Raw genomic sequence first — 26,849 nt, 5'->3', positions numbered from 1 at the left:
CCTTGCTCTTCATTGTGCAGCTACACTTGGGGGATAAAACTTAGGGAAAATACTGATATATACAGATGAGAGAGTTCAGATTCCCTGAGTTATTTCACACTTCTGAGAGGATTTCTGCTCTGTTGGAATGTTTAAAGCGTAGAGTTAGGGAGTCACTGATGGAGTTGAAAGTCTTTGTTATTTGCTGATGCTTTACTTGGTTGGAAATACACTTCAGAAGGCAAAACAATTCTGCTATGGACAGACACAGGTACTCTTTGTAAGATGATGGGTGTACTGTACTATTTACTCTACAAAAAACCAAGGAGACTGTGTGGAATTGCTCAGCCACATCCCTGTCACAAAGCCATGAAAAGGTAAGCAATTTCTGTTCGTTTCTAGCATTCCTGGACTAGACCAAGTACATTACACGTGAATCTATGTCTTCTGAAGACCTGAGTACTTTCCATAGATGGAAGATCGAGGATACAGTCTTCTTCGGTAGAGGAAACAGCTGAAGTATCTTCCGGAAGAAAACATAAATGAGAAAATTGAGTTATGCCTCCTCAGGCATAAGAGAAGATGAAGTCTGGAGATCAGAAGTAGCTTTATGCAGTGAAGATATTCCTCGAAATGATTCCTGGCTTAATATGGGCGTTCAACTGTACATTTTGGCAAGTAAGTGCTTCTCGATTAAAGTGCCTTAAGGAAGGAGATGATGAAGAAGAGAAAGAGAAGAGGAGGAGAAACGGAGGAGACAAGAGGATAAACTATTACGGCTGCGGAGGAAGGCAGTGTTCGGAACGGAAATATCGGAGCGCGTCGGCTGAGCGGGCGGGGCCACGGCAGATCTATCCCGGCACGGAGCCGCAGCGGAAGGAGGGCAGCAGGCAGCTGCTCACGGGAGGAGCCGCGGTCGGACACCAGGTGCCGCTGTTGGCCGCGAAGGCGCCGTGAGCCACGGAAGGGCGACAGCTCCTCCCCGAGCCTCAGTCACGGTACCGTCAGCCGGAGGAAGGATGCGCCGGACCGGCCGGGGCGGGGCGCGGGGAAAGCGGAGCGGCGTGCTGCTCGTCCCAGGGAGACCCCAAGGCGGACGGCGGGGAGTGGCGGAGAGCCGGTCAGGGCCAGGGAAGGGACCGGAGGCAGCAGCGATGCGGTGGGGACCCGTGCTACGGGTGCTGGTGCTGCAGGCGGCCTGGGCGCTGTCGGGCGGGCAGGTGCGCTACTCGGTGCCGGAGGAAGCCAAGGCCGGCACGGTGGTGGGCCGTCTGGCGCAGGACCTGGGCCTGGAGGCGGGCGAGGCGGAGGCGCGGCGGCTGCGGCTGGTGGCGCCGGGCCGGCGGGCGAGCGTGGAGGTGAGCGGGGCGAGCGGCGCGCTGCTGGTGAGCTCGCGGCTGGACCGGGAGGAGCTGTGCGGCAAGAGCGCGCCGTGCGCGCTGCGCCTGGAGGTGCTGCTGGAGCGGCCGCTGCGCGTCTTCCATGTGCAGCTGGAGGTCACCGACATCAACGACAATGCCCCCGTCTTCCGTGTGGACGAAGAAACCCTTAATATCGCGGAATCGTCTCTGCTGGGGTCTCGTTTCCCACTGGAGGGCGCGACCGATGCAGATATCGGAGCGAACGCGCAGCTCTCCTATACGCTCAGCCCCAGCGAGTATTTCAGTCTTGATCATCAGGGGAATAACGACCAGAGAGCGTCTTTGAGTCTTATTTTAACGAAAGCTTTGGACCGCGAGACGATTCCTGTGCACCGTTTGGTGCTGACGGCGACTGATGGGGGCCGGCCGTCTCTGACAGGCACCATGGAGCTGGTGATCTACGTGTTGGATGCAAACGACAACGCGCCCCAGTTCAACCAGTCTGTGTATAAAGTTAAAGCCCTAGAAGGTTCAGAGCTCGCGACTCTGTTAGTCACGCTTAGTGCCACGGATCCTGACGAAGGGATCAATAGTGATATTATATATTTATTTGGTAGACGTGCTAGTAAAGAAATTAAAGAAATGTTCACTATCGACGAAAACAAAGGAGAAATCAGACTTAAAGGCAAATTAGACTATGAAGAAATGGATAGTTACGAGATCCCTGTAGAAGCAAGGGACAAAGGCTCCCCCCCGCTGTCGGGCCATTGCAGCGTGGAGCTGAAGGTGGTGGACGTGAACGACAACGCGCCGGAGGTGTGGGTGACGTCGCTGTCGGTGCCGGTGCCCGAGGATGCGTCGTTGGGGACGGTGGTGGCCCTGCTGAGCGTGTCGGACCGGGACTCGGGCGAGAACGGTCGCGTGCGGTGCTGGGTGTGGCCGGCGTCGCCGTTCGGTCTGGAGGCGACGTTCGCGGGCTCGTACTCGCTGGTGCTGCGCGAGGTGCTGGACCGGGAGCGGGTGTCGGAGTACGAGGTGGAGGTGCTTGCGGAGGACGGCGGGGCGCCGGCGCTGCGCGCCAGCCGCGGGCTGCGGGTGCCGGTGTCAGACGTGAACGACAACGCGCCCTTGTTCGCGCAGGCCGTGTACACGGTGCTGGCGCGGGAGAACAACGCGGCGGGCGCGGAGCTGGCGCGGCTGTGGGCGCGGGACCCGGACGAGGCGGCCAACGGGCGCGTCAGCTACTCGGTGTGGGACGGCGGCGTGGGAGTGGGCGGCGGCGGCGGGGCCGCGGGGTCGTCGTCGTCGGGCGTTGGGTGGCGTCCGGCGTCGAGCTACGTGTCGGTGGACGCGGAGAGCGGGCGTCTGTGGGCGCTGCAGCCCTTGGACTACGAGGAGCTGCAGGTGCTGCAGTTCGAGGTGCGCGCGGTGGACGCGGGGGAGCCGCCGCTGAGCGGCAACGCCACGGTGCAGCTGTTCGTGCTGGACGAGAACGACAACGCGCCGGCGCTGCTGCCGCCCGCGGGCTCGGCAGCGGAGGCGGGCGGCGTGGCGGCGGCGGAGGCGGCGGTGGCGCTGGCGGGGGCGGGCTCGGAGTCGGGCACGCTGTGGGCGTGGGCGGCGTGGGGGGCGCCGGCGGGGCAGGTGGTGGCCAAGATCCGCGCCGTGGACGCCGACTCGGGCTACAACGCGTGGCTGCGCTACGAGCTGTGGGAGCCGCGGGGCAAGGGCCCGTTCCGCGTGGGGCTCTACAGCGGCGAGGTAAGCACGGCGCGGGCGCTGGACGAGGCGGACGGGCCTCGCCAGAGGCTGCTGATCGTCGTGCGCGACCACGGCGAGCCGGCGCGCTCGGCCACGGCCACGCTCAGCGTGTCGCTGCTCGAGGCCGCCGAGGCGGCGCTGGCCGCGGGATCCTCGTCGTCGTCGTCGTCGTCGTCGTTGGTGTCGCGCTCGGCGGCGGGCGTGGAGCTCGGGGCCGGGGCGGCGAGCACGGCCACCAACGTGTGGCTGGTGGTGGCCATCTGCGCCGTGTCCAGCCTCTTCCTGCTGGCCGTGGTGCTGTACGGGGCGTCGCGCTGGGCGCCGCGGGCGGCCGTGCTCTCGGCGCCCGGGCCCACGACGCTCGTGTGCGCCAGCGAAGTGGGCAGCTGGTCCTACTCGCAGCGCCACAGCCGCAGCCTGTGCGTGGCGGACGGCGCTGCCAAGAGCGACCTCATGGTTTTCAGCCCCAACTTCCCTCCGCCGCCGCCCGCTCCTGCTGCAGAAAAGGGTTCTGCTGGGAAGGGGCCGTCTCTCTCCCCGCTTGCTTCAAACGTGGTAAGAATCCTCAACATTTTTGTTTCTCTCTGTTTGGTAGTACGATTTCCTTAATACATGAACCTTCGATGTATTAAAGCGCATTTTCTGGTACAAGAGTTTTAGAATTACGTTCTAACTTTCCTGTGTATTGCATTTAGACGTGATATCTTCTTGCTGTGTACGTGTTCACATTTTGGAATTTCATTTTCTCTATACGTGACTGCCCGTCAAAATTCTCGGGTTTTCTTCTCGCCCTTTTAAAAATGTATCTTGCATCGGATGTTATTTTTTAAATGTGGTTTGTAATTTTTGTTTTTACTGCCTCCTTGTCGTCAAATTGCATTACTAGGTCTATGGGATATTTTATTTTTCTCTTTTAGCGCTTTTGAAATTATGAATTGTTCAGTAGTTTCATATTTCCCTTAAGGTGAATGTAAATGCGTCTTTGAACGCCTTATTTGATGACTTGTCAGTCAAGCATCAACACGCGCTCGTGAGTTTTTAGATTTAAAAGCTTTCTCATTGTCGCGATTCGTCACTCTTGAGAAACTGAAATACATGATGTAATAATTTTTGGGCGAAAGGAGCGGATGAAATGCTGGTGAAAGTTGTGAGCGTTGTTCTCTGTCTGGAAGTCCATCGAAAATATGTGCATGTGTGAGCGCGGGGTGTCGTAAAATCCAGGATGCTTTGTGGAGAGATGGAGAACTTTTTGAGGAACGGGGTGGTAATTTACCATTCCTCACGACCTGTTCTCACTTCTCGTAGTGATGAAGCGTCTCTTTTATCCCGTCCGTACAGAAATATGCTGTAGAAAAAAAGAGTCCAAATTTGGTGAGAGAGGAGACAGGCGGGAAATTGGTGAAGGGAAAATTATAACGGAAAACTTCTGTGTGTGGTGCTCAGTGGTTCAGTGATGGTAGCTTAGCTTTTGAAAGCTTTTGGCTATCTCAGCATCAGAGCAGAAAATACCAAGAGAACAGTTTCGGTGCTATTTTCCTCAATGATTTCCCGACTCAGAGAGCGATTGTTTAATTACCATTTGTTTTCAACACCGTTATTTTTCAGCTGGTCTTTTCCTAGCGCTGATGGCACTGAGTTGACTCGGTTCTCATCTTGGCCAACTTCAAAGTACTCTTTGAGATCATACTTCAGGGTCATGTTTAGTGTTTCTTAATTGTCAGAAAACTAAAGGAATTTTTAAGGGGAAAATTGAAGTTCTCTTCTATCTCATTTAATTTTCTCTACAGCTTAGGAGCGAAATGTGTAAAGCTGCCGGAGTAATAAATCAAGCAGTACATATATATTTCATGTTATACATTCAATACTTTTGTTTCATTCCCATATTTTTAAGACACGGTGATATCTGTAAACGCGGTATTTTTATTTTGACTAAGTACACTTGGTTGGGTTGTGAGCTAATAGAGGTCTTTAGAGGAAGGTCACGGACTGTAGAATTTAAATGACGAGTCGTTGTTTCCAAGATTACGAGAATGGTGTTTATAGGTGTACAGAAAACAGCAACGAATATTTAAAACTTCATGTCCTTTTTGAAAAGTATCATAGGAGTGAGTTATCTCTCGTCGATCCATAGAAAAGCATTTCATTGTGTCCCACGATTTTCTCTTTTCTTCTCTTAGATCACTTAGTAGCGGCTTTAGCTTTGAGTTCTTTGTGTATTTGCTGGGGATTGTTTATTTAGTCTCCTTTGATGGTGAACGGGAGTCGCGTGCTGAAGGGGAGTGGGTGATCACCACTTAACTATGCGTGAACTCCTTCAGTTGTGAGGAGCAGGTCTGCCCCAGCTCTGTAGAACTGTCACTTCTTTCCTTTATTCGCATGCGTGTGGTGGAACCTCTGATTTCTAAAGAAAAAACGTGTATTTTAAGTTTATAAATAGATTTAGCTGCCTCTGTAAAAGATGGAGAAATAGCATTTGCGCACAGATGTGGAAAGCAACTAGTTTCTTTGAGTTATGATTAAGGGCGATGTGGGGTCTCAGTGCCGTTTGGGGCAGGGCAGGATTTGGCTTCTGTTCGGTTCCCCTTGGTTTCTCTGACTGTAATAACGAGTTGAAGAATTTACCGAGGTTTGTTACAGACGTACACTGTCAAGAAAATATTCCAATATTTCTGTTAGAAACATAAAGCAATCTTAACTTTAGAAACAGCTCGTGGATGCTTTTACTTCGCGGAATAGTCCGGGCAGGAGTGGTTAACAGAACGCTCTAGAATATCCGTCAGTGCTTGAATAAACGCTGCCGATTTCTCGCAGAGCCGTCAGTCGCTGCAAGCCCAGACTGTTCGTACCGCCGCCCGTTTTTCTGGAGAGTGACGCTGATTAAGGCGGTGTTATCAGGCGCAGAGCAGTCCCGGCAGCCGAGGCGGGGCTGGGCTGGCAGCGGGAGGAGCGCGGGGGAAGCGGCAGCAGCGCCTGCTCTGCCGTGGTGGCCGCAGGATGTTTTGCAGCTTCCAAACGAGATTTTACAGGCAGGGAAATGCTCGGCACGGCTGCCTCGGAGTTGTCAGAGAGAGACTCCGAGTGCTCGGCTCGGAGCCGCTCCTGCCGCCCGAGCGGGACTGAGCCCCCGTGGCCGCTGTCCCTGGTGTCATCCCCGGCAGCTTCCGTCAAATCCAGTGGTCTCTGACTGGGGGTCAACAGAGCGATCTGTGTCCTCGTGTTTAAGAGACGAGATCTTGCCCGCGATGTACTGAATAGCATGCAGTGGGTCCCTGTTTCTGTGCCTCGATGCGGGTAATGAGGATTTTCCAGGGAATCTAAAAATCCTCTGCGTATGCGTTCGTTACTCCGGGCTGCTGATAGCTAAAAGTCATCTCTGCTCCCGCGTCCCCGAGGAGCAGCTGCAAGCTTTTTGAAGGGCATCCTGACACCACTGCTCGCTCTGCCTGCAGGCACAGCCTGCCTTGACAAAGAAGAGGGGCTCAGAGCAGATCAGCCCGGCGATGCTGCCAAAGTTCTTTCCGCCCCATCCACCGGGGCGGGGCTGGGAGCGAGCCTGGGCAGGGGGGGCTCCCGCAGGGCTCAGGGCGGGCTGCCTGTCACACCTCCCGAGCGGAGGCGCCCGGTGTTTGCGGTCTCCGGGGCACCCCCGTCCTTCCTTTCGTGTGAAGGGGGATAGCGGGGTCCTTGCACCTCCATCGGCGGCTCCGTGGGGGCGATCTGGGCTCGGTCCGAGGTCCGGTCGTCCTTGGTTCGCAGGCAGACCCTGTACACTGCCAGGTTCCCATTATTGTGGGAGCTCGTCATGTGCTTCTTTGGGCGGCGGTGGGGGCTGGAGCTGCCCTCCGGGGGCACCTGCGCCGCGCAGAGCTCATCGGTTTCCGTGGGAGGAGAAACAGCAGAGCTGTCGTTCCGTCCATTCTCCTTCACAGATTTCTCTGCTGTCTCCCGCTGAAGTTCAGTGCCCTAATTTAGCACCAATGGCCGTCCCTCGGTTCTGGTGAGCGCCCCTGGGATTGTCCCAAGCCCCAGCACTGAGCAGGACGTGTCCTGCAAACCTCCGTCAAAGGCACCACCTCTGATGCATTGCCCACGGAAATGGCGCTTTTAAATGATCACTGTCATCGTGATGATGTTCAAGCACGAGTGTCCCTTCGTGTGGTGCTCCACAGCCACCACACAAACCGGTTTTGGTCTTCGCCTTTCGTTTTTGCCTTTGCTGGTGTAATAGTTCTTCTGGCAGCCACGAGAAGCACAACGTGGCTGGACTAGCGACGTCTAACCGCGGGAAAAGGGGAGGATTGCCTGAAAATGTAAGGCAGGGAGGGAGAATGAGTGCGCCCCGAGGCGGTGCAAGGGCAAGCACCAGGCAGGCAGAGGAACGCAGAGGAAGAGCTCTCTGAACCCGTCGGGGAGTGAGACATGATGAGCAGTCGTGTAGAAGTGAATGGTACCTGAGAAGGATCACAAAGATGAATTCCTCCGTCAGTTGGGCCAAACGGGCTCTAAGAATGGGTCCAGCGGAGGGAAGGGGATAGGGAATGGTTTGGATATGGCAAACCGAAGGCAAATGTAAGATGAGGGGATTTAAACAGAGGTTAGATTGTCTGCTGTGATACCAAGGAAAGTGTCTGTGTTAAAGGTGTTTAATACACCTTAATTCTTTAATAGAGCATAGTAATGTAATTAGGGACAGTGAATTGAAATGGAGAAGAAACTTTTGAGATTGGAGACCCTTAAATGAAGGATTAGGTGAAAGGGTGGCCCAAAAAGTAAGTGGGGACCCTGTGTATAAAGGACACTTGAGACTGCCTTGAGCTGTATGTGGAAGGGAAAGCACAAACAGGCAGGGAGGAACATGCCTGGGACTCAGCCAAGCAGAGCAGTGGCTTCACACAACGGGCAAGGCTGGATTCTGCCCCCGTGGCACAACTCTGTTATTCCCTTCATGGCAGCATTGTCTGTGTTGTAACTGAGTCTCGATATTTAATGTTACTGAGCACTGGATCTTGTCTGTGACCCAGAGCTGCTTACCTGAGTGGTGATGCGGGGATCAGACCCTCATGTGCTGGGTTGGGAAGGCAGCATGGTAGGATCTGGGTGCCAACATGGTGATGGCTACATGCACGTTCTGGTGAGCAAAGCTGCCTGGCACATCACTGTCCTCAGTGGAAAATGACAAGAGGAAAAGCTATGCCAAAACACAAAAGCAGGGTGGTGAGGTTTTAAAATAATGTTAAAAACAAATGAAGACACATTCACTTAGAGTCCTGTAAACAAACACTGGGCAATGCTGCAAAATTAGAGATATAGCAGAAAGATGAAAAACTTATTTCTTGGTAAATGAGTTGTAAATGAATGGAATAAAGACTGATATCATTGTGGGCTGCTGATACTTCTCAAAAGGTGAGTACATCTGAGTACATTCCTGCAATTACTTTGATTTTGGCCATTCACTAATCAGTTTCTTCTCACACTGCTAGTATTTCAGGCACCACAATGAATAACTACAGCTTGTCATTCCAATATTATATTTGAGGAAAATCTGCCTTTAAGGGGATTTGTCTGCTCAACAAGAGGATGTCGAGCCCAAAATTCTTGGGTTTCCTCATTGGAAACTGAGTCACAGATGGGCAGGTAGAGGCTGTGTGTTTTACCTGTGTGTGCACCTGAGGGATCAACAGGTGGCTTTTCAGCTCTTCCCAGCTTACTGCAGGTTAATGTTAAGGACATGCATCAGTCTTTCCTGTGACTTTAATAGATGTTGTTGCATTGGTACAGGGTGTTTAGAAATGACTGTGCATCACTATAGAGCAGAAAACTCAGCAGCTTCTCTGGTATTGTAGATGACATTGTTGCAGAAGAGGAATCTAGGGCAGATTGGGAGTGGGGGGAGGCTGGATGATAATTCTGTTGTGATTGGATAGGAATTGGGCATTTCTGCACTTAACAAACAAGAAAAAGGGGTAAGCAGCAAATGATGAGTACTTGCATTGTATACGGTGTGCAATGAGTTATTGACAGATTTATGTCCTCTCTGGATTGAGGTGAGTGCACAGCAGCAGCTCTGTAGCTTTCTCTCAGCTTTCTGCTGCTACCTCTGAGCTGTAAGGGATTCTGTAGCAGCAATGAGCAGAAGTAAAATGCAACATTCAGGTACTGCCAGGACCTCCTGGAGTTAAAAAAATCACATCTGCAGACAGTTGTGCTGGAGCAGACCAAGATCTGTTGCAGTGTGCCAGGATGAGAACCTCGCTGTGGGGCTTTGCTGAGTTGTGAAGATGCAAAGACATGTATTGATTTTTTTTTTTAATTTAATGTACAATGTTTGGCTGTGCTCCAGATTTTCTCCCTTTTTGAGAGGCCCTATGTATACTATATATTATTGAAATGTTCTGTTTCATTTGCCTGGAAATTCTTAGCTGCAGAAAGAAGCACAATGAATATGAGAAGGGTTAAGATCTGTCCTTGTTACACATTTATAGCCTTTTTCTTTTGATCAATCATGATCTCATCACAACAAGCTCTCACAGAAGGGAAGTGGAAACAGAGGAGATGGAGGTGCTGCCAGGGCCCATCAGTATAAACTGCTGCTGAAGATCCTTCCAGGAAGGTTTTCCAGGAGGATATTTTCAAATGCTTTTCTGCCCTCTCGTCCCTGCTTTGGGGTGTATTTGGTAACTGTTCCCTCTGTGTGGAAAGCTGGGGGAGCAGAGAGCTTTGATGTTATTTTTTTCCTCTCATGATTTGCAGTCTCTCTGTGGTATCAGCTCATCTCTCCCCACAATCCTTGGGGATGTCCTAAATGCAAAACCTCTCTGGTGCTGATATTTATTTCTATGTGAGTAATTGAACTGCTGCAGCCTCCCATTTCCCCCTGCCACCCGAGCCACCCCCATCCTGCTTTGGAGGCTGGATGGGAGCTCATCTGTGGCTGGGGGGTGATCTGACTGTCCGAGCAGAGACCCTTCTCTCCAATAATTTGCGTTAATTTCTCTTGTTCAGAAGGTGAAGTCGGGAAACAGGAAAGAGCCTTTTCCTTTTTCCTTTTTTCATATTCTCTTCCCCCCCCCCTCCCCCCCGCTTTTTCCCCCCTCCTTTTTTTTTTTTTTTTTTTTTTCCCCATAAAGTTTAACAGGGGTAGAGTCGACTGCCTCCTCTAATTGTGCTCTTAAACCCCCTCTGGGAAATGTTGTGCTCAGCCGGAGCGTGTCTGGGCTGTGCTGACCCATGTTTAGCCGATGCCTGTCACTTCTCATCCACCTTTCCCTTCCACCGCGGTTCTCTGACAGCGCATCCTCTCGCTGCCTCTCCCGCAAGGAGCGGAGGGAGGAGGGGGCTCTGCTCTTCCTCTCTTTTTCACGGCAGCGCATCCATGACGCGCACTCGGGCTGCGCGCAGCCCCCCGCCCCAGCTCCGTCGGGGCACTAAAAAAAGAGGGGAAGAAGAGGAGGGGAGGAGAAGCCGCCGCCGGCCGGCGGGACAGCGGCGGCGGGGGGAGCGCAGCCCCCTCCCCCGGTGCCGCGGGTGTCGCCGCGGCCTCTGGGTGGCGCCGCCGCCGCCTCTGCCCGTCTAAGAGCCGCGCGGGGCCGGCGCTCCGGTCACAGCGAGCGGCGGCGGCGGGCGCAGCGCTGCGGAGCTGCCGCCGAGCCCCGCACGGCAGCCGGCGGCGCGGCACGGCCCGGGGGGAGCGGAGCCGCCGCGGAGCCTCCCGCGCCTGCACCGAACTTGCCGCCGGTGCGCCCCGGTGCCCGATCGCTCCGCGCCGGGAACTTGGGGCGTTCGCTGAAATTCTGGATTATGTTCCTGCTGAGCCGGTCTGCGGGGAGCTGAGCCAGGGGAGGAAGCATGCGGGGCTATTTAATGGTTTTCTGCCTTATTTGCTGCACCGTGGACGGGCAAATAGTGTATTCCATCGCCGAGGAAACAGAGCGTGGAGCGTCTGTTGGGAACATAGCAAAGGATTTAGGAATAGATGCAGCTACACTTTCAGCTCGGAAATTTCGCATGATCACCGGTTCAAGTAAGCAATATTTTAATATAAATGCCAGCACAGGGGCTTTATCTGTTAACGAGCCCATAGACAGAGAGCAGCTTTGTGAGTTAAAGTCTGTCTGTCTTCTGAATTACGAGCTCGTGTTAGAAAACCCTCTAGAGCTTTACAGGATGGAATTCAAAGTCTTGGACATAAATGACAACTCCCCCAGCTTCCCCTTAAGTGAATATCATATAAACATGCCGGAGTTCCTGTCACCTGGGGCACGGTTTACACTCCCCACCGCCCAAGATCTGGATGAAGGTGCTAACAGTGTCCAGAATTATACTCTGAGCCCTGATGAACATTTCTATCTGGAAATGCAGATACGCGGGGATGGGAGTAAATATCCTGAATTGGTGCTAAAGAAAGCCTTAGACAGGGAGCAGCAAGCCACTCACAGACTTGTGCTTACAGCCAAAGATGGTGGGAACCCTCCAAAGTCTGGTGATGTCCCAGTCATTGTGACTGTGCTGGATAGCAATGACAATGCACCAGAATTTGAGCACTCGGTCTACAGGGCGAGTATCTTGGAGAACTCCCCCAGTGGCACTTTGGTAGTCCAAGTGCACGCCACGGACTTGGATGAAGGTCCAAATGGAGAGGTCAGGTATTCCTTTAGCAATACAACTTCTGCTGACTTACAGCGAATGTTCTCAATTCACCCATACACTGGGGAGGTGACAGTCAATGGCGTTTTAGCTGTTCAGAGACCCCTTCTCGAGATGCTGATTGAGGCAAAGGATAATGGGGCATTTGGCATGTCCAGCACAGCTAAGCTGCTGGTGGAAATCACAGATGTGAACAATCATGGCCCAGAGATTACAATTACATCCCTTTCCAGTCCCATTCCTGAAGATGCTGTTCCTGGCACGGTGATAGCTCTGCTGAGTATTTTGGACAAGGACCCTGGGGAGAATGGGAAAGTAACCTGCCAGATCTCTGAAAACCTTCCCTTCCAGTTAAAGCCTTCCCTTCAAAACTACTACAGCCTTGTCACCAGTGAGCTTCTGGACCGAGAGCTGATCAGCGAGTACAACATCACCATTACTGCCACGGACTTGGGTTCTCCTCCTCTCACCACTCAGAAGACTGTTTGGGTGCAGATTTCTGACGTGAATGATAACCCTCCTGTCTTTGGTGCTGACGCATTCGATGTGTTTGTGGAGGAGAACAATCCACTTGGTGCTTTTCTCTACCAGGTCTCGGCATCTGACCCTGATATAGGGGAGAATGGACGGGTCTCTTACACGCTCAGGAATTCCACAGTTGCAGGCAGTGCCCTGACCAGCTTTTTGTCTATGAACTTGGCCAATGGAAGCATCTATGCAAAACGTGCCTTTGATTTTGAGCAGCTTAGGAGCTTCCATTTCCAGGTGGAAGCCAAGGACAATGGGTCACCAGCCTTGAGTGCTGCCACAACAGTGAATGTTTACATCTCAGACCAGAATGACAATGCCCCGGCCATCCTGTACCCCACCAGCCAGAACGGCTCAGTAGCTGTGGAAGTTGTGCCCCGCCTGGCTGATGAGGACTACCTGGTGACCAAAGTGGTGGCAGATGATGAGGACAATGCAGAGAACGCCTGGCTTTCCTATCACCTCGCCCATTCCTCTGACTCCACCTTGTTCCAGCTGTCACCACACACTGGCGAGCTGCGCACCACGCGCTCCATGCGCTCCACCGACTTCCTCAAGCACAAGGTGGTGGTGGTGGTGCGGGACCACGGGGATCCACCGCTCTCCTCCACGGTGACAGTGGGCATCCTGCTGGCTGACACCCTGCCCCAGGCACTGCCCGACTTCGATGACAGCGGGGAGCCACTGCCACTGCTCAATGCCACCAACATCTACTTAATCGTTTCCCTTGCCTGCGTCTCCTTCATCTTCGTGGCGTTCATCTTCTTCCTCGCCGTCATCCGGCTCTGCTGGTGCCGAACTTGCTGCTGCAGTGGCTGCTGCTGCCCAGCTGAGGACTATAAAAAGTATTGCTACAGTGTGCACATGCTGCCCAGCTCCCACCTGCCACCGGACATGCTGGAGGTCACTGGTGTGGGTAAACTCACTCACACCTACCTGTACAGGGCATCTGTAGGTCTTGGGCCTGGAAACAGCAGCATCCCCAATGGAGATGCTGGCAATGTTCCCGGTGGCTCAAGGTTACAAGTGCCAGGACCCTGCATCCAAGTGCAGCAGGTCCAAAGTGACCGGTTGAGCGCTGTCCTCGTGGTAAGTGCTCCTTCCTTTCACTTGTTTTCTCCCAGGCACGTGCCTGCTCAGTACATACTGAGGGAATTTGCAGGAAAACAGCCATCAATTCATGGCACCTGAAGGAAATTTCAGTTTCTTTTATGTATTTCCTAAAGCCAAGAATCTCTGGCTGAAATATTGTCATGGATGACAAAAGAGATTGTTTTTTCCCTGCTGTAAACATTAAGGACCTTCAGACACAACTGAAGATAAAGGTGTAAGTGAAAACAAAATACATTGCAAGCTGAGCCATTGTCTTCAGAGAGCTAAGTAGGGACATGATACAAGTCCATGCAAGTTTCTAATCAATGGGTGGTTCTAAGATACACCGTGTAGAGTTTGTGATTTTATTTTTTAATTATTTTTTTCATTGGGGGGAGTAGTTTGTTGAGCCAAGATGCTGGTTTTCAATGCCTAAGGTAACTCTGTGGTGGAATAGCTGTAATCCCATAGCCAGCATCTCTTTAGAAAGTGTGACTTGGAGTGCTCATCTCACTTTGCAAGCAATCCATAGGTTTTGTGAATCTAAAACAATTCTCTTCAGGGCCTCTGACCAAACTTGTTTCTTCTCAGTAGTGTGATGAGTGATTTTGCAGGAGAAAATATCCTTCTGTGATCACAGTGTAGGGCCACATGGTGGGCTGTGTCTGCAGGCCTAATCTCCTGGGTGTTGCTGCATTACTTGTCCAAGATTCTGTTGTCTTATATCTATTTTTAATAGGTCCTGTGAGTCCTCTTTATATTTTTATGAAGTTTTGAGATGTTTTGCCTGCAGACTGTCAAATTCCTTGGTTTGCAAAACAGTAACCAACTGTTGGATCTGTCCAGGCCAGTGCTCTGTGTCTGGTAGGAGCTGCTCCAGATGTTTCCAAGGGAAATGTAAGAACTCAGGTTAGACAGACATGGTGCACTCTGCTTTCTGCTGTTTTTTTTTTTGTTTTTTTTTTTTTTATTCTAGTTTGCAACTCTTAGAGACTGTCCTAAATCTGTAGCCATTACATTTATTTTCACCTTTGAAATCTTTATTTTACCTTTAAATATATGTAAATGCCCAGCTCCTTTTTGAACCTTGATGTAAGAGTAGCTTCAATAACTGCTTTTTCAATCAAATATTCATTCAACTATATAACATATTGGTTTATAACTCTTCAATTTCCAAGTAATGAGTTTTGGTAAGCCTTTCCCTCCTAGATAAGTTCCAGATTTGCTCTTCATAATGCAATTAGCTCATCATACCTTCCCTTATTTATGTGCTGACCAGATTTGATTTACACATGATGGTTTTCCTAGTATTTAATCAGTCATAATTAGTTTTAAATTTTGTTCTCTGTAGTAGCAGAGGGTTGCAGATGTTGTGGGTTTCTCACTGTTCAAAGAAGGATGGGTGGAATACCTAGGTCTTACAGAAGTAGAAGAGTTCGTGTTCTTCCTGAAGAAACTGTAGAGCCTAAGAAAATAGCAGTTGGCAGTATGTAAAGAATCTGTACCTAATGCATTGGATACTTTGGGAATATCACTGATTATTTGAGGATCTGAAAACCAAAGAAAGTTGGGTTAGAACCTTTATAATGGGGAGGTGAAAAGTGTTTTGGCAATATCTTGACTCAGAAAGTGTCTGCAAGAGCCCTGACAGTGTCTGGGGGGTGTAACTTTGGCTGGAGAGTAGTTCATAATATCAAAACTAATAATAGAGATGACATATATATAACAACAAAGAAAACCAAACAAAAACCCTCAAAAAACCATCACAACTCATTTCTTTGTTCCAGTTCAGCAAGATCTGGAAACTCAGGTTACCAACACATTAAAGAACCAAATAATAAAAAAAAAATACCCAAGTATCCCTAATCTCCATAATCAGAACAACTGTGATGTGTCTCATTGCATCTTGCTGTGTTTCAGTCATTCAGGTGAATTTTTAAACTTGTAACATGAGACTCCTTTTTGCAGCTTTTGATAGTGGGCAAAATAAATCCCAGATGTCATCTTTGCCAATTTTATTTCCTTGGCTTCTAATACTCAGAGATGGGCAACCATAGATATGGCTCATGTGGAAAGCCCAAAGGCTTTGTATTAATTGAGCTGAGTAGGGGAGAAGAGGCATAGACTGCAAAAATCCATCTACCCTTGAAACCAAAATCATACTATTAATATGGTTATTATTAATTTGGTGCTGATTATTCCAGTGGCATTTGTACTGTAGAATTAACTTTTTACATATGTATATATATATAAAAGTTAATATCATATAAAGTTTATATATATATATATATATATATATATATATATATATATATATATGTATATATATAGTTTATACACACACACACACACATATATATATATATATGTAATATTAGAAATTTCAGTTAAAAATTTTAAATTTTAATTTTGGATCTTGACTAAATGCAGTCTGTAAGTACTTTCAGGCTGATTCATTTGGAATTAAAAATATAAACCTACATGACCCTTTGAGCTTTTGAGGAGGGGTGATTGTATTGCTCCCTAAGAACATAAATGTAACAAAAAGAAAGTAACAAATATTTAAAAGGCACTAGGAGCAACTTCATGGTTATCATTCAAAGCACTGAAAAATATTTAAAAATTACAATTTTAAGAGAACTTAAATAGACTTGATTTTTATTTTGTGTTTTTTTTTTTTTAATTGAGAAGGTGATTATGATTTTCAGTACATGTAGGATAGAAAAAGGGCTGCATATATGAAAATTTGTTGAATTTCCAGAAATTAAGTGTATTTCCAAAATTCAGGTTGATTTCTTTACTCTTGTTCTGCTTTTGCTACTGAATTAAACAATAGGCTTGAATGTTTTTAAACATGCAGACGCATGAGACCCATTTGTGCTTTTATGATTTCTATTTGGGTTAGAGCTATGAATAGCTCTGTGTATGGCCATAAGATCAGTAGAGTAAACTGTAATTGTATATTTTCCAGTATTTTGTTGTGTCTTTGTGTGATTTACAAAGGCAGGAATGATTACTAAAGTAAGCAGTGGTTCCCTGACTGATTTCTGGGATTGTCATGTAGCCATGGATTGCTCCAGGTCTTTTGTTTGCTCGTGTTGGCCATTGTGCTGCACAAAAGGCCTGTGAGATATTTCTACATTCAGAGCACAGTGACCTCTCTGTGACTTGGCATTGGATATTTAGGTTACACCCAAAAATAGACGCAAACCTTGCAATGGAGAATTTTTCTCACTCAACTGTAATGGGAGTGGAATAATTTTGCACAACATGGCATGCATTTCCTGTGACAAAAATGGATCCACTTCCATTGAGACAGGCTGGCAATTGAGGCTGAACTGCTGCAGGCTAAGCATCAGTGGCTTCCTCACACAAGTGAAGAGCAGATGTGTGTCAAGCCCTCCCTGTGGCTCATTCTGATGGGAACAACACAGCAAGTGTAAGAGTGAAGCACTTTCCCAATTCCTCCTGTCAGTGCTAATAACAACCTGTCCAGAACCAGCAGTCTCATGTCAACGTTACAAGAATTCTGTTTTTAGGGAGATTTCTTGGCTATGAAAGTTACTCTTGGGGTTAGACCTAGGAAATTCTAGAAGGAGCAGTGATCAGAGAAAATTCACCAAGAGAAGGTGTCTCCTTTTGACTTTTCTTGTCTGATGCCTGCCTTGGAGTGTTATTTTTAGAGGTAGGGGAAGGGAGAGTGACAGGAGGAGCTGGTTGAGACAAAGGGCTTGAGGGGATGTGGAGAGTAATATGATTGTATTTGGAGATGGATAAGGGAAAGGAAGGATGGAGTTGAATGGTGATGTGAGCTGAGAAAGAGTAATCCCTGTATGAAAAATACCACAAGAAAACATAATTTAGATCAAGTCCAGTCCTTTCCCATATCAGTCACAATTTAATCTTAATTATTTAAATTCAAATATTTACATTTTAATTGTAAAAATAATAAGTTTAATTACAAAATTCACTAGACTGTGCCCATTATTCCTATTGGAAAGTAATTCCTCTAAGGCTTTGAAATGCTCTTCTGACATCCTGCCAACTGTTCTTTGCTATGAGTTTGTAGACTCTTGATTTTGTGCCAGCAATTCCCTTTTAGTATGAGTAGTTCATTTCCTCTTTTCATCTTGCTTTATCCATGGCTTAGAAAGCAATCAGATCCTTTCTTATCCTTTGTTTTACTGAGCTACACAAGTTGATCTCTTTCAGTCTTTTTTCCTATGGTCACCTCTGCACTTATCTGTTTATGCTGATATCCCTTCTCAGCATCAGCTTTTAATTTTTGGATATATTTTTCTTGCTTTTCTTGCAAATATGTGACCAGACTTACATATGTTTCAGAGAAAGGACTTCCTATGTACATAGGAATATTTCCTTGCCCAGGTCATAGGGAATACATCACCTGATTCCTCTTGGGAGGCCAATTACCTCCTCCATAGTTTAATAAGTTGATTAATTAGCCACATGGGTATTATTGCAGAACTTCTTTGAGGGGTAGAGGTGCATGGGTAAAGGTTAATTCCCACAATGGTTCTTCTGCCTAAATTTATCCATCTAAATGCTGTGTGTTTGATGTTAAATGTTAAAAAGTTAAAAGATTAGATGTTAAAAGTAAAAAATTAGATGCTAAAAAGTCTTAAAGTCTTAGTCACCAGCTCAGAATAAATCATCCTGTTCATCTTCATTATTTATTTATTTATTTATTTATTTATTTATTTATTTATGTTTAGACAAAGCTTACAGACAGCACTGAGAGTAAATGAATTACTTTTATCTTGACAGATATCCAGATTTTGAAGTGAATGATTCCATATGATTGTCCTCTGGAACTGTTGTTAGAATAGCCCAACTCTTAAACTTTTAATGCTGCACTCTATTCAATGTTTTATTAAAATCAGAATAGATGAGATGAATTTCAGTTGATTTCTATTGAGGAGAATTGAAAACCAGTCTAGCAAATTGTTGTCTTTGATATTCTATGACTCTTTTCCTTCCTTTTCAGTGTGCCTTCATTTCTCTTTTAGTTCTTCCTCCAAATCTGTACCCAAACAAACAGATAATGAGTTTGTGGTCACACAGGCTGGATTTCACTATTTTAAATTAATGTCTGCAGCTGTTTTTCTTCAATGAGATTATTCTACTTTGGATTTAACAGGTTTATATTAACCCCCCCCCCCAAAAAAAAAAAAAAAAGAAAACTAAGCCAAAACAAATTCTCTTCACCCCTATGCTTTTATTTATCACTTCTGTTAGAAATCTATGATGGAAATCAGGTAGTGGGGAATTGAGGATTTTTATTTCTCAGCTTTTTGGTTCTTCCTTGGGGACAGCAGTTTCTGTTTCCTTCAGTAATTTGTCACATATTCAATATCACACTCAAGATACTGAAAACAGAGGAAAATACAGATTAATTGTCATAAAATGGGATGGTGGCTCTAGGGGATCATTGGTCCATGTGTGCCATATTTTTGTACCAATGCCTTGTGCATCCTCTCCTTCCCATTGGAGACAAGCTGCTGGGTTTTAGTGTGGATTAACTGTGTTAATTTCTGGGGTTACAGCTTGCTTGTTTCAAAATAACAAAAGGAGTTGTGACTTGCTAAAGATTATTTAAAATTGCAATTAATCAAAAGAATGGTGACAAAATCCAGCACCCAAATTAACAAAAGGAGCAAGCAGGCACATGGGAAATAAGGTATTTAATAGAGAATTTGTAAGGCAAAGAACAGGCAGGGCAATAGCTCAAAGACTTGGTGCTATCAGAGGCATTTGGAGAATAAAAGCAAATTTGACCAATAAGGCAACTGGAAGTTAAATATCATAGAAAGAAGATATATTAAAAAAAAAGAAGAGGAGAAAAAAGGAAAAAAAAAAAAAAAAGATGTTTGAGGCCTCAAGTCTTTGAGCAGTCTCTCTAAGGAAAATGAACATATTTTTGTTCTTTGGATTCTTTCTTCTCCAAAGGAATGATTTTAATATTTTGATCTGTTAAGTTCCTCCATCTCCCCCATGAATGGTCCCAGTCTGATGGCTCTTGACACTGTTTTTAGTGTCTTTTTACTTCTTTCTTACTCTGCAAAAGTCAAATATCTTTGCCCCACCAGCCTGCAAAATCAAAGTTTATGATGTTCCCTCACAAAACCCGAAGGAACTGATTCCAAAAGATTCTGTGGTGTTACTTCTCACCCTTTTCCAATTCCTTTGTTGGGGTCAGAAGCAAGGGAGCAGGGAAGCCTTGCAGCTGAGTGGGCTTTTCATCTTTTGAACTACACAGCTGTTTGCTCTGTGTCTTGGGAACCTGTTTTAGACAGCTTTTAGATTCTGCTTTGTAGCCAAAAGTGATGTGGAGATTGGTGCAATATCCCTATGGTTAAAGCAGTTTTCATTAGATGATATTAATTTGCAGGATTGTGATCATAGCTGTAGTATGAAGACATTTAAATAAAAGTTTGAATTCAGTCTTTCAGCTTTGTGATTTCAAAAAAAGACAGATGTGGAGCCACTGGAACAGGCCAGTGGTGGATCTCTAAGATAGCAAAGGGCCTGAAGCATTTCTCATGTATGGAAGGACAGAGAGCTGGGACTTTTTAGCCAAGAGAAGAGAAATCTGTGGGGCTGGGGGGATCTCACTGCTGTGTGAAAATAGAGCCAGGCTATTTTCAAGGGTTCCCAGTGGGAAGAAAAGAGGAGAATGCTCTGTCTAAGGTGAAGTAATTTGTTTTGTTGGTTGGGGTTTTTCCCATTGTGAGGATGCTGAGCACAGGTTGCCCAGGGAGATTGTGAAGTTTCATCCTTGCAGATATTCAAAAACCATCTGGATGTGTCCCAGACAGCCTGCTTGGCTGATCCTGCTTAGGAAGTGGGGCTGGACCAGCCAATCTCCAGAGATCGCCTCCAACCTCAGCCAGTCTGTGATTCTTTGTTGTTCTGAATGGAGAAGTTGACTAAGTTTTCTTCTTTGTAGAATACCAATCTTGTGGAATATGCCCTGTGTTGATTCTAATATTTTTATATATTCCTCCAAGTGAATCCTTCACTTGTTTGGATTTGTTTTATTGCTGTGTGCATGTTTTGCTTTGGTTTTTTTCAATTGAACAATCACAAATACCTAAAGATAATCAATCTCTAAACCTATTTGTTTTCAATATCATATTGGTTGGAAGGAGATTTGGTGGAAAAAGGAAGTGATTCTTTCTCTGCAGTCAGAGGAGATATAACTGCTACCTTATCTCACCTTTTTGGGGTTGGTGAAGTAAAATCACCCCAGCAAATGACTTGTGGAGTCAAAGTTGCCAGCTGGAATAGCTTCAAAGGATCTGGGGTTGTTGGTTTAGGACTGCAATTTGCACTTTCATCTTTGTTTTAATCGTATTATATATTTGTCTAGGGATTAGAATTAGCAAGTTCCTGTCTTCTTTACAGCACTGTGCTTCTCTACAGGGCATTTCACCTCTTTAATGCCTTTCACCTTATTTAAAATGACTAGAGGAAAAATTAACCTGAGCTAATACAGAACATGGAAAGATGCCAGTTTGATCATGGTCAGAATAGAGCTGCAGAATACAAATGTGCACTGAAAAATATTATCACTTTGAGATCTTAGCCTGTGGGGCCCTGTACCATTGTCATGTCATGCTTTATGGAAAAAGGTTTTCTTCACTCAACCTGCTCAAAGAGGATCCAGATGCTTTTGAATAAAATCCAAACCCATCAAGCCGTCGCCATTCTGTGAATTAATAGCTCATCACCAAGTGTTTATCTCCTTTTTTGTTTGTATTCTCATTTAGGGTAGGAGGGAAATGTGGGTAATGTAGGTAATTGAGGCTCCTGGAAAACTTATTAAACTGCCAGTATTGGATTAAACTTGACTGGGTGGGGAAAAAAATGAAACAGTGGCTGGCCAGGTAATTTAAAAAGCCAAAGGTGAATTGAAATGTCCCTACTCCCTCCTAACAGTTTCTGTAGAACAGAGATTGTGTTAGGACAGAAGTAGAACAAGGATGGAGTTACAAGAGCTACAATTTTGTTGAAGGTTTTTTTCCCCTCTGAAAATGCTGACACATTTTTTCTCCTTTGTAAAAAAATATATTGGCTCTAAATTAATCAGAGTCTTGGAGTAAGTGTTTTATATGGGTAGTCTGGAAGATCTCCATAATTTGTGGCCATTCCAAACACATTAACAATCTCAAACAGATGTATACTGCATTATCTCATAACTTATTACATCTCTGTACCCAGGGTTTCCAGTCACCTCAAAGGTAGCAGAATTATTCTATTTATCAACCTTAATGCTGTATATTTAGACTGTTCCAAGTTTATATTTGGCTACTGCTAATGCTCAAGCCAGGTTTGCTTCCAATAAAGGTGGTGAAATTTTATACATAAAACTGTTCTGCCTGAAAACCACTTTTTAGTTACTATTATAAATAGTGATGAGTCACTTAATATCATGCAATTTTTATGTAGTAATAATTCTTCCAAAAGGATTGTTTTTCTAAATACTTTAACAGAGAAAAAATGGACTAGCAGCAGTTACTGTCAGGAGTAGCATCTTGTATCCAAAGATCCAATCTAAATTTGCTTCCAGGACCAAAGCTATATTGTTTATGGGGGGATATTTTGCTTATACCAAAGGATGGGTTAATGTGCCATCTCCCACCTCAGTAACAGGTGAAAGGAATTTCAACAGTATGAGCAGCTTTAAAATTATTCTATTTTATTTAACAAAAGCAATTGCAGTTGGTGGTCTTGGAGCCATAGACTTGTGCATTTTCAGCTCTGTCCACTAAAGAATGAACAAAACCTTTTCAGCATTTTAGGCTGTGTTCATACCATTACTTCTTATAAAAAAGGTCTGAGAAACCCTGCCATCACAGGAACCCTCAGGTGTCTCAGGGTGGTGATGGGTGGGACCTGGGCATTACCTGTTAGACAGGTTTGACTGCACAGTTTGATTATTTCTCAGATGGGCTGCTCCAAGTCCCAATGTCCAGCCTGGCCTTGGGCACTGCCAGGGATCCAGGGGCAGCCACAGCTGTGCCAGGGCCTGCCCACCCTGCCAGGGAGCAATTCCTAATTCCCAATATGCCATCCATCCCTGCTCTCTGGCAGTGGAAGCCATTTCCCCTTGTTCTGTAACTCCATTCTCTCGCACAGTCTCTCTCCATTTTCATTTTAGACTCCCTCAGGTGCTGGAAGGTCACAGTGAGGTCACCCTGAAGCTTTTCTTCTCCAGGCTGAACAATCCCAATTCTCTCAGCCTTTCCTCACAGGAGAGGTGCTCCATCCAGGAGCAGGGAGGGTATCCTTGCCCTGCACTGGGCACTGTGCGGGCACACCCTGAGTGCTGTGCCCAGCTCTGGCCCCTCAGCTTGGGAAGGACCTTGGGACACTGAGCACATCCAGAGGGGCTGGGAACACAAACCCTGTGAGGAAGCCCTGAGGGAGCTGGGGGTGCTCAGCCTGGAGAAAAGGACACTCAGGGCTGCCCCCATCACTCTGCACAGCTCCTGAAAGGTGCCTGTGCTCAGCTGGGGCTGGGCTCTTTCTCCAGCAGCACTGACACACCCAGAGCACACGGCCTCAAGCTGCACCAAGGGAAATCCAGGCTGGATAGCAGGAAAAAGTTTTTCACAGAAAGGTGATAAAGTTCTGGAATGGCTGCCCAGGGAGGTGGTGCAGTCCCCATCCCTGGATGTGTTTAACAAAGCCTGGATGTGGCACTCAGTGCCATGGTCTAGCTGAGGTGGTGGGGCTGGGTTGGACTCAATGATCTTTAAGGTCTCTTCCAACCCAGTGATTCTGTGAATCCCTCTGGTCAGCTTGGTGGCCTCCTCTGGACACACTCCAACACATCCTTGACCTTCCTGTACTGGGGACCTGAGGGCTGGAGGCACCTCTGCAGTGGAGTCTCACCAGAGCTAAGAAGAGAGGCACAATCTCTTCTTTTCACCTGCTGCCCACGCTGCTTTTGATATGCAATGTGTCTGATCTTTCCTTTCAATGTCTTGCTGAAGCATCTTTTGGAAAAAGGATTTGGTATTTGTTGTGAAGTGGTCTTTGTGTCATGTTTGATAGCCATTAAGAGCTGCTAAGGTTGGCTGAGTTACAAACTTTTGAGAAATTATTGTTCAATTTACTTGGTAGAGCTGGAAAGCTCAGCTGCCTCTGAGTCCTGCCAGCAGAGAGCCCTGATCCAGCCCAGAGCTGGTAGGACCTTCTGATAATTGCAGTTGTACGATTGTTGCCCAGACCAAAACTGAGCCTGGGACTGGAACTGAGGACAGGGGATTTGGAGGGAAAAAAAATCCAAAAAGGAACACAGTGCCCAGCCCAGGACCAGGGTGCAGGGAAAAGGAGGATCCCTAATTTCAGCACAAAGATTTAGAAATGTGAGTCCTGTACATGGTGCTGTTGAAGGCAGCACCTTGTGTGTGGCAGCCCGTTTCACAGTATCCCTAAAAAAAATATTCAAGGACTCTAATAAACTAAGCTAAGTAAATAAATAAGTACTAGAGGTGAGCATAGACAGCTTAACTCATTGCACTATGCAACAGGATAGTAATTAAACAGATGTATCACAATGGAAGATAATAGAAAAAATATTTTATACCTCAGAAATCTAATAACTATTTTCTTCTAATGGTCTCACTATTTTCTTCTTATAATCCCACTTCTAGTACTTCTACCTGGAGTGAAGATGATGTGTTTCAGAGAGATTCTAGCAAGGCTGCATATTGTACAGGCTTTTGTATTTCAGCTCAATAAAAAGACCAGAAAATAACTCATCAGTGTTAAAATTTGGCAGAGTTCCCATTGTGGGTGAATTTAGGTGCCAGAATTCTTGAATGAAGGATTAAAGGAGACTGAAAGTCTTTGTGAAAATACAATGTCAAGACTGTTCCCAGTGTGTGTACAGCAGAAAGACACTTATGGTGTCTTAAAAGATCAAGTACCCAGATTATAGCAATATGGATTTGTTTGTACCTCCTTGTCTTTCAAAACCTCTTTTTTTTCTCTGTTTTTATTTTGTCCTCCCCTATGCTTGTCCCTTTTTCCTTACCTTCTCCTGAGGTCAAGTTCCTACTGTCAGAAATGTTTTCACCTTTCCCTCTGATTTAAAATCCATAAATCCCTGAGAGAGGGACCAGACCCAGTCTCCTGTTCTGACTGAACCCGCAGACAGAACCACACTGCGTTTTGTGTTCTTATAAACCCTGACTTTGACAGCCTCTGTTTCCACAGAAATGCTCCCCTGACCTCCATGGTAATGGCTTGGGGGGATACGTCCTTCTCAGTGAACTGGATTTGAAGGCCTCTAAACTCTATCTTTAACCACTATTCAGAGTGATAAAGAAACCCAGGAGGTACACTGGTGTAGCTGAACATGATTTTAGTTTTTTCCTAACCACGTGTCTAGTGCTAGTTGGTATTCCAAATGCACAGTCCTAAAATCTGTCTCCAAAGAGCACAGTTTGCAAGGAATATCAAATGCAAGGAGTCGTGCTGAGACACTGCAGCTTTATCTGCTTATGGAGGACAATGTTTTGATTAGTACAAGGAGAGGGGATTGATTTCAGAGGGTACATTTGATATCATCATCCCTGCTTATCACTCAAAGTCTCACATGTCCTGCTGTGGTTTCTCTGTTCCACCATGGGAGGAATGTGCTGAGCTCAGCTGAGCTGTTAAAAGCTGGAAGCCTGGTGTCATTTGAGGTGTTCCAGGGCTAGCAGATGTGTTCTGTAAGGTTGGGAGATCTGTGCCCTTGTGGGAGGAGCAGCTGAGGACCAGGCAGGATATCCTGTTGTTGGGGAAGATAAAACAGGAAAGCCTTATAAATATGATTGTCTGGCAAAAGATTTTGAGAATATGGAAACTATAAGTGAGATTGAAATGAAAGCAAGCTTTGAGATCCCTCAGTTACTGAACAACTGGAAAACAATGGTGTGGCCAGCTGAAGGTAATCCCCTTTTGATGGAACAACACCCTCTGCTTGCAGACAGGCCCAAGGGTCAGAGCAGACCCTACAGCTTGGCAGAAGGGGCCCAAAGAGGAGTTTTTAGGGTTTAAAATGTAACACAGTATGGTAATGTAGTGATTCTTATAGGCTGTATGGAAATGCTGTAGGATTTGTATCTTGTACTGGATTGGTTAGTGAGAATCAGAATATTCAACACAGAAGATTTATTGTATTGTAACGGAAGCTTTGCTCTCTTACCTTTTTTACTCCCTTATCCTTTTACTCTCTTACCCTCTCACCCTCTCTTCCCCTCTCTTCTCTCAGTCCTGCTCTGAGCTGTGTTTGGCAGCTCCCAGCAGGGCCCTGCACCCAGGCCCTTTGCAATAAATCCCAAGTTCCTGACCTGGCTTCTCTCATCTCCATTTGTCCCGACTGTCCTACCCCACAACGCTCCTACACCCTGTCCTCTGCATCCCACAGCCTCTGCCTCTGTACCAGGAACTGTTACAAACAGTGAGGATTTCCCTCAGTACACAAAAATGTTTGGCTTTGCCACGTGTATGGTCCGTGCAAAATGCAAAGGTAATTCTGTATGAATACTACAGCACAAATTCCTGCTAAACACCAGATGTAGTCCAGATTTTAAAACAATATTTCATTAGGCCAATCACTCTGATCTATTCAGTAAGAATTCTTGTGCTCAAGGAAACAAATATTGAAGTCTTACTAAATTCATACCATAAATATTTTGTGTCAATGAGGTTTTAAGAATTCCAAAGGGAAGTTTGAGAACAGATTTACTTAATGTTTACTTAAAAATCCCCAAACACTTATCTCCCTTCAGCACCTAGTGCAAACAATAAATTATACATGTGCATATGTACCTTATTGCTTGAGAATACCCAAGTATCCTTTGCAGCAGTGCTTTAAACCTTGTTGTGGCCATTTGAGCCCAGATATTGCTGACGTCTTAGGAACCAATTAAGAGGCTTGCCAAAAGTCATGAAGTGCCTGAAGTAACAGTGAGCAGAACCCAGCTCCCCTGACTTCCTGCTCTTATGATGTGTGATCAATTTCCTCTGCCTCCACCTTGCTTTTGTCTTCTCTTGATTTCCAAAGCCCCAGTTTAGCTCCAGGGCAGATTTTTTCCTTCTTGTTACTGCATGAGTGCCACTGCTCCTCAAGCCTTCCTCTGAGCTTCTGATCATAATCTGCCCCACCTCATATGTTGCATCTCCCTTTTTCTTTGCTCCCCTTTCCAAGAGCTCTCAGATGCCATAAATCAGAGGTGGATTTGTTGCACTGGTGAGTCTGACAGAGCTGTCACAGCAGTGTTGAGGCTGGGCATATAGGTCCTGAACTGGACAGCTGTGATCAGTGGCTTTCCACCATCATCTTAATCCCTTGGCCACTGTTCCACCCTGAGGTGTGCCTGTCAGCCAGCACAACACAGGGTATTTTTCATGCCATGCAGCCAAACACTTTTTAGATACAGTATTTGATATTACAGTTCTTGTATT

General features: G+C 46.5%; 2 protein-coding genes across 5 annotated transcripts in view; both read left to right on the top strand.

Moving 5' to 3' along the window:
* The window catches only part of LOC131564890 (protocadherin alpha-C1-like), a 107,769-nt gene that overhangs the window by 18,593 nt on the left and 62,327 nt on the right, over window positions 1–26,849 (top strand). Inside the window, exon 1 of one of the 4 annotated variants that reach the window (XM_058815505.1) lies at window positions 10,932–13,361. The exons of the other annotated variants lie outside the window; for them this stretch is intronic. Within the exon in view, the coding sequence (XP_058671488.1) occupies window positions 10,947–13,361 (2,415 nt within the window). The 5' untranslated portion in view covers window positions 10,932–10,946. Of the gene's footprint in view, window positions 1–10,931; window positions 13,362–26,849 lie in introns of those variants that run through there. 4 annotated transcript variants of the gene reach the window in all.
* Window positions 613–5,972, top strand: LOC131564943 (protocadherin alpha-2-like). Its single transcript, XM_058815563.1, has 4 exons — window positions 613–906; window positions 988–1,072; window positions 1,141–3,656; window positions 5,913–5,972. Exons 1-4 carry the CDS (start codon window positions 613–615, stop codon window positions 5,970–5,972), a joined length of 2,955 nt encoding a protein of 984 aa, XP_058671546.1.

The sequence above is a fragment of the Ammospiza caudacuta genome, chromosome 16 (assembly GCF_027887145.1).
Source record: "Ammospiza caudacuta isolate bAmmCau1 chromosome 16, bAmmCau1.pri, whole genome shotgun sequence".
In the NCBI taxonomy this organism is placed as follows: Eukaryota; Metazoa; Chordata; class Aves; order Passeriformes; family Passerellidae; genus Ammospiza; species Ammospiza caudacuta.
Note: the sequence above shows the minus strand (reverse complement) of the source record. Positions and strands in the feature narration are given on the sequence as shown.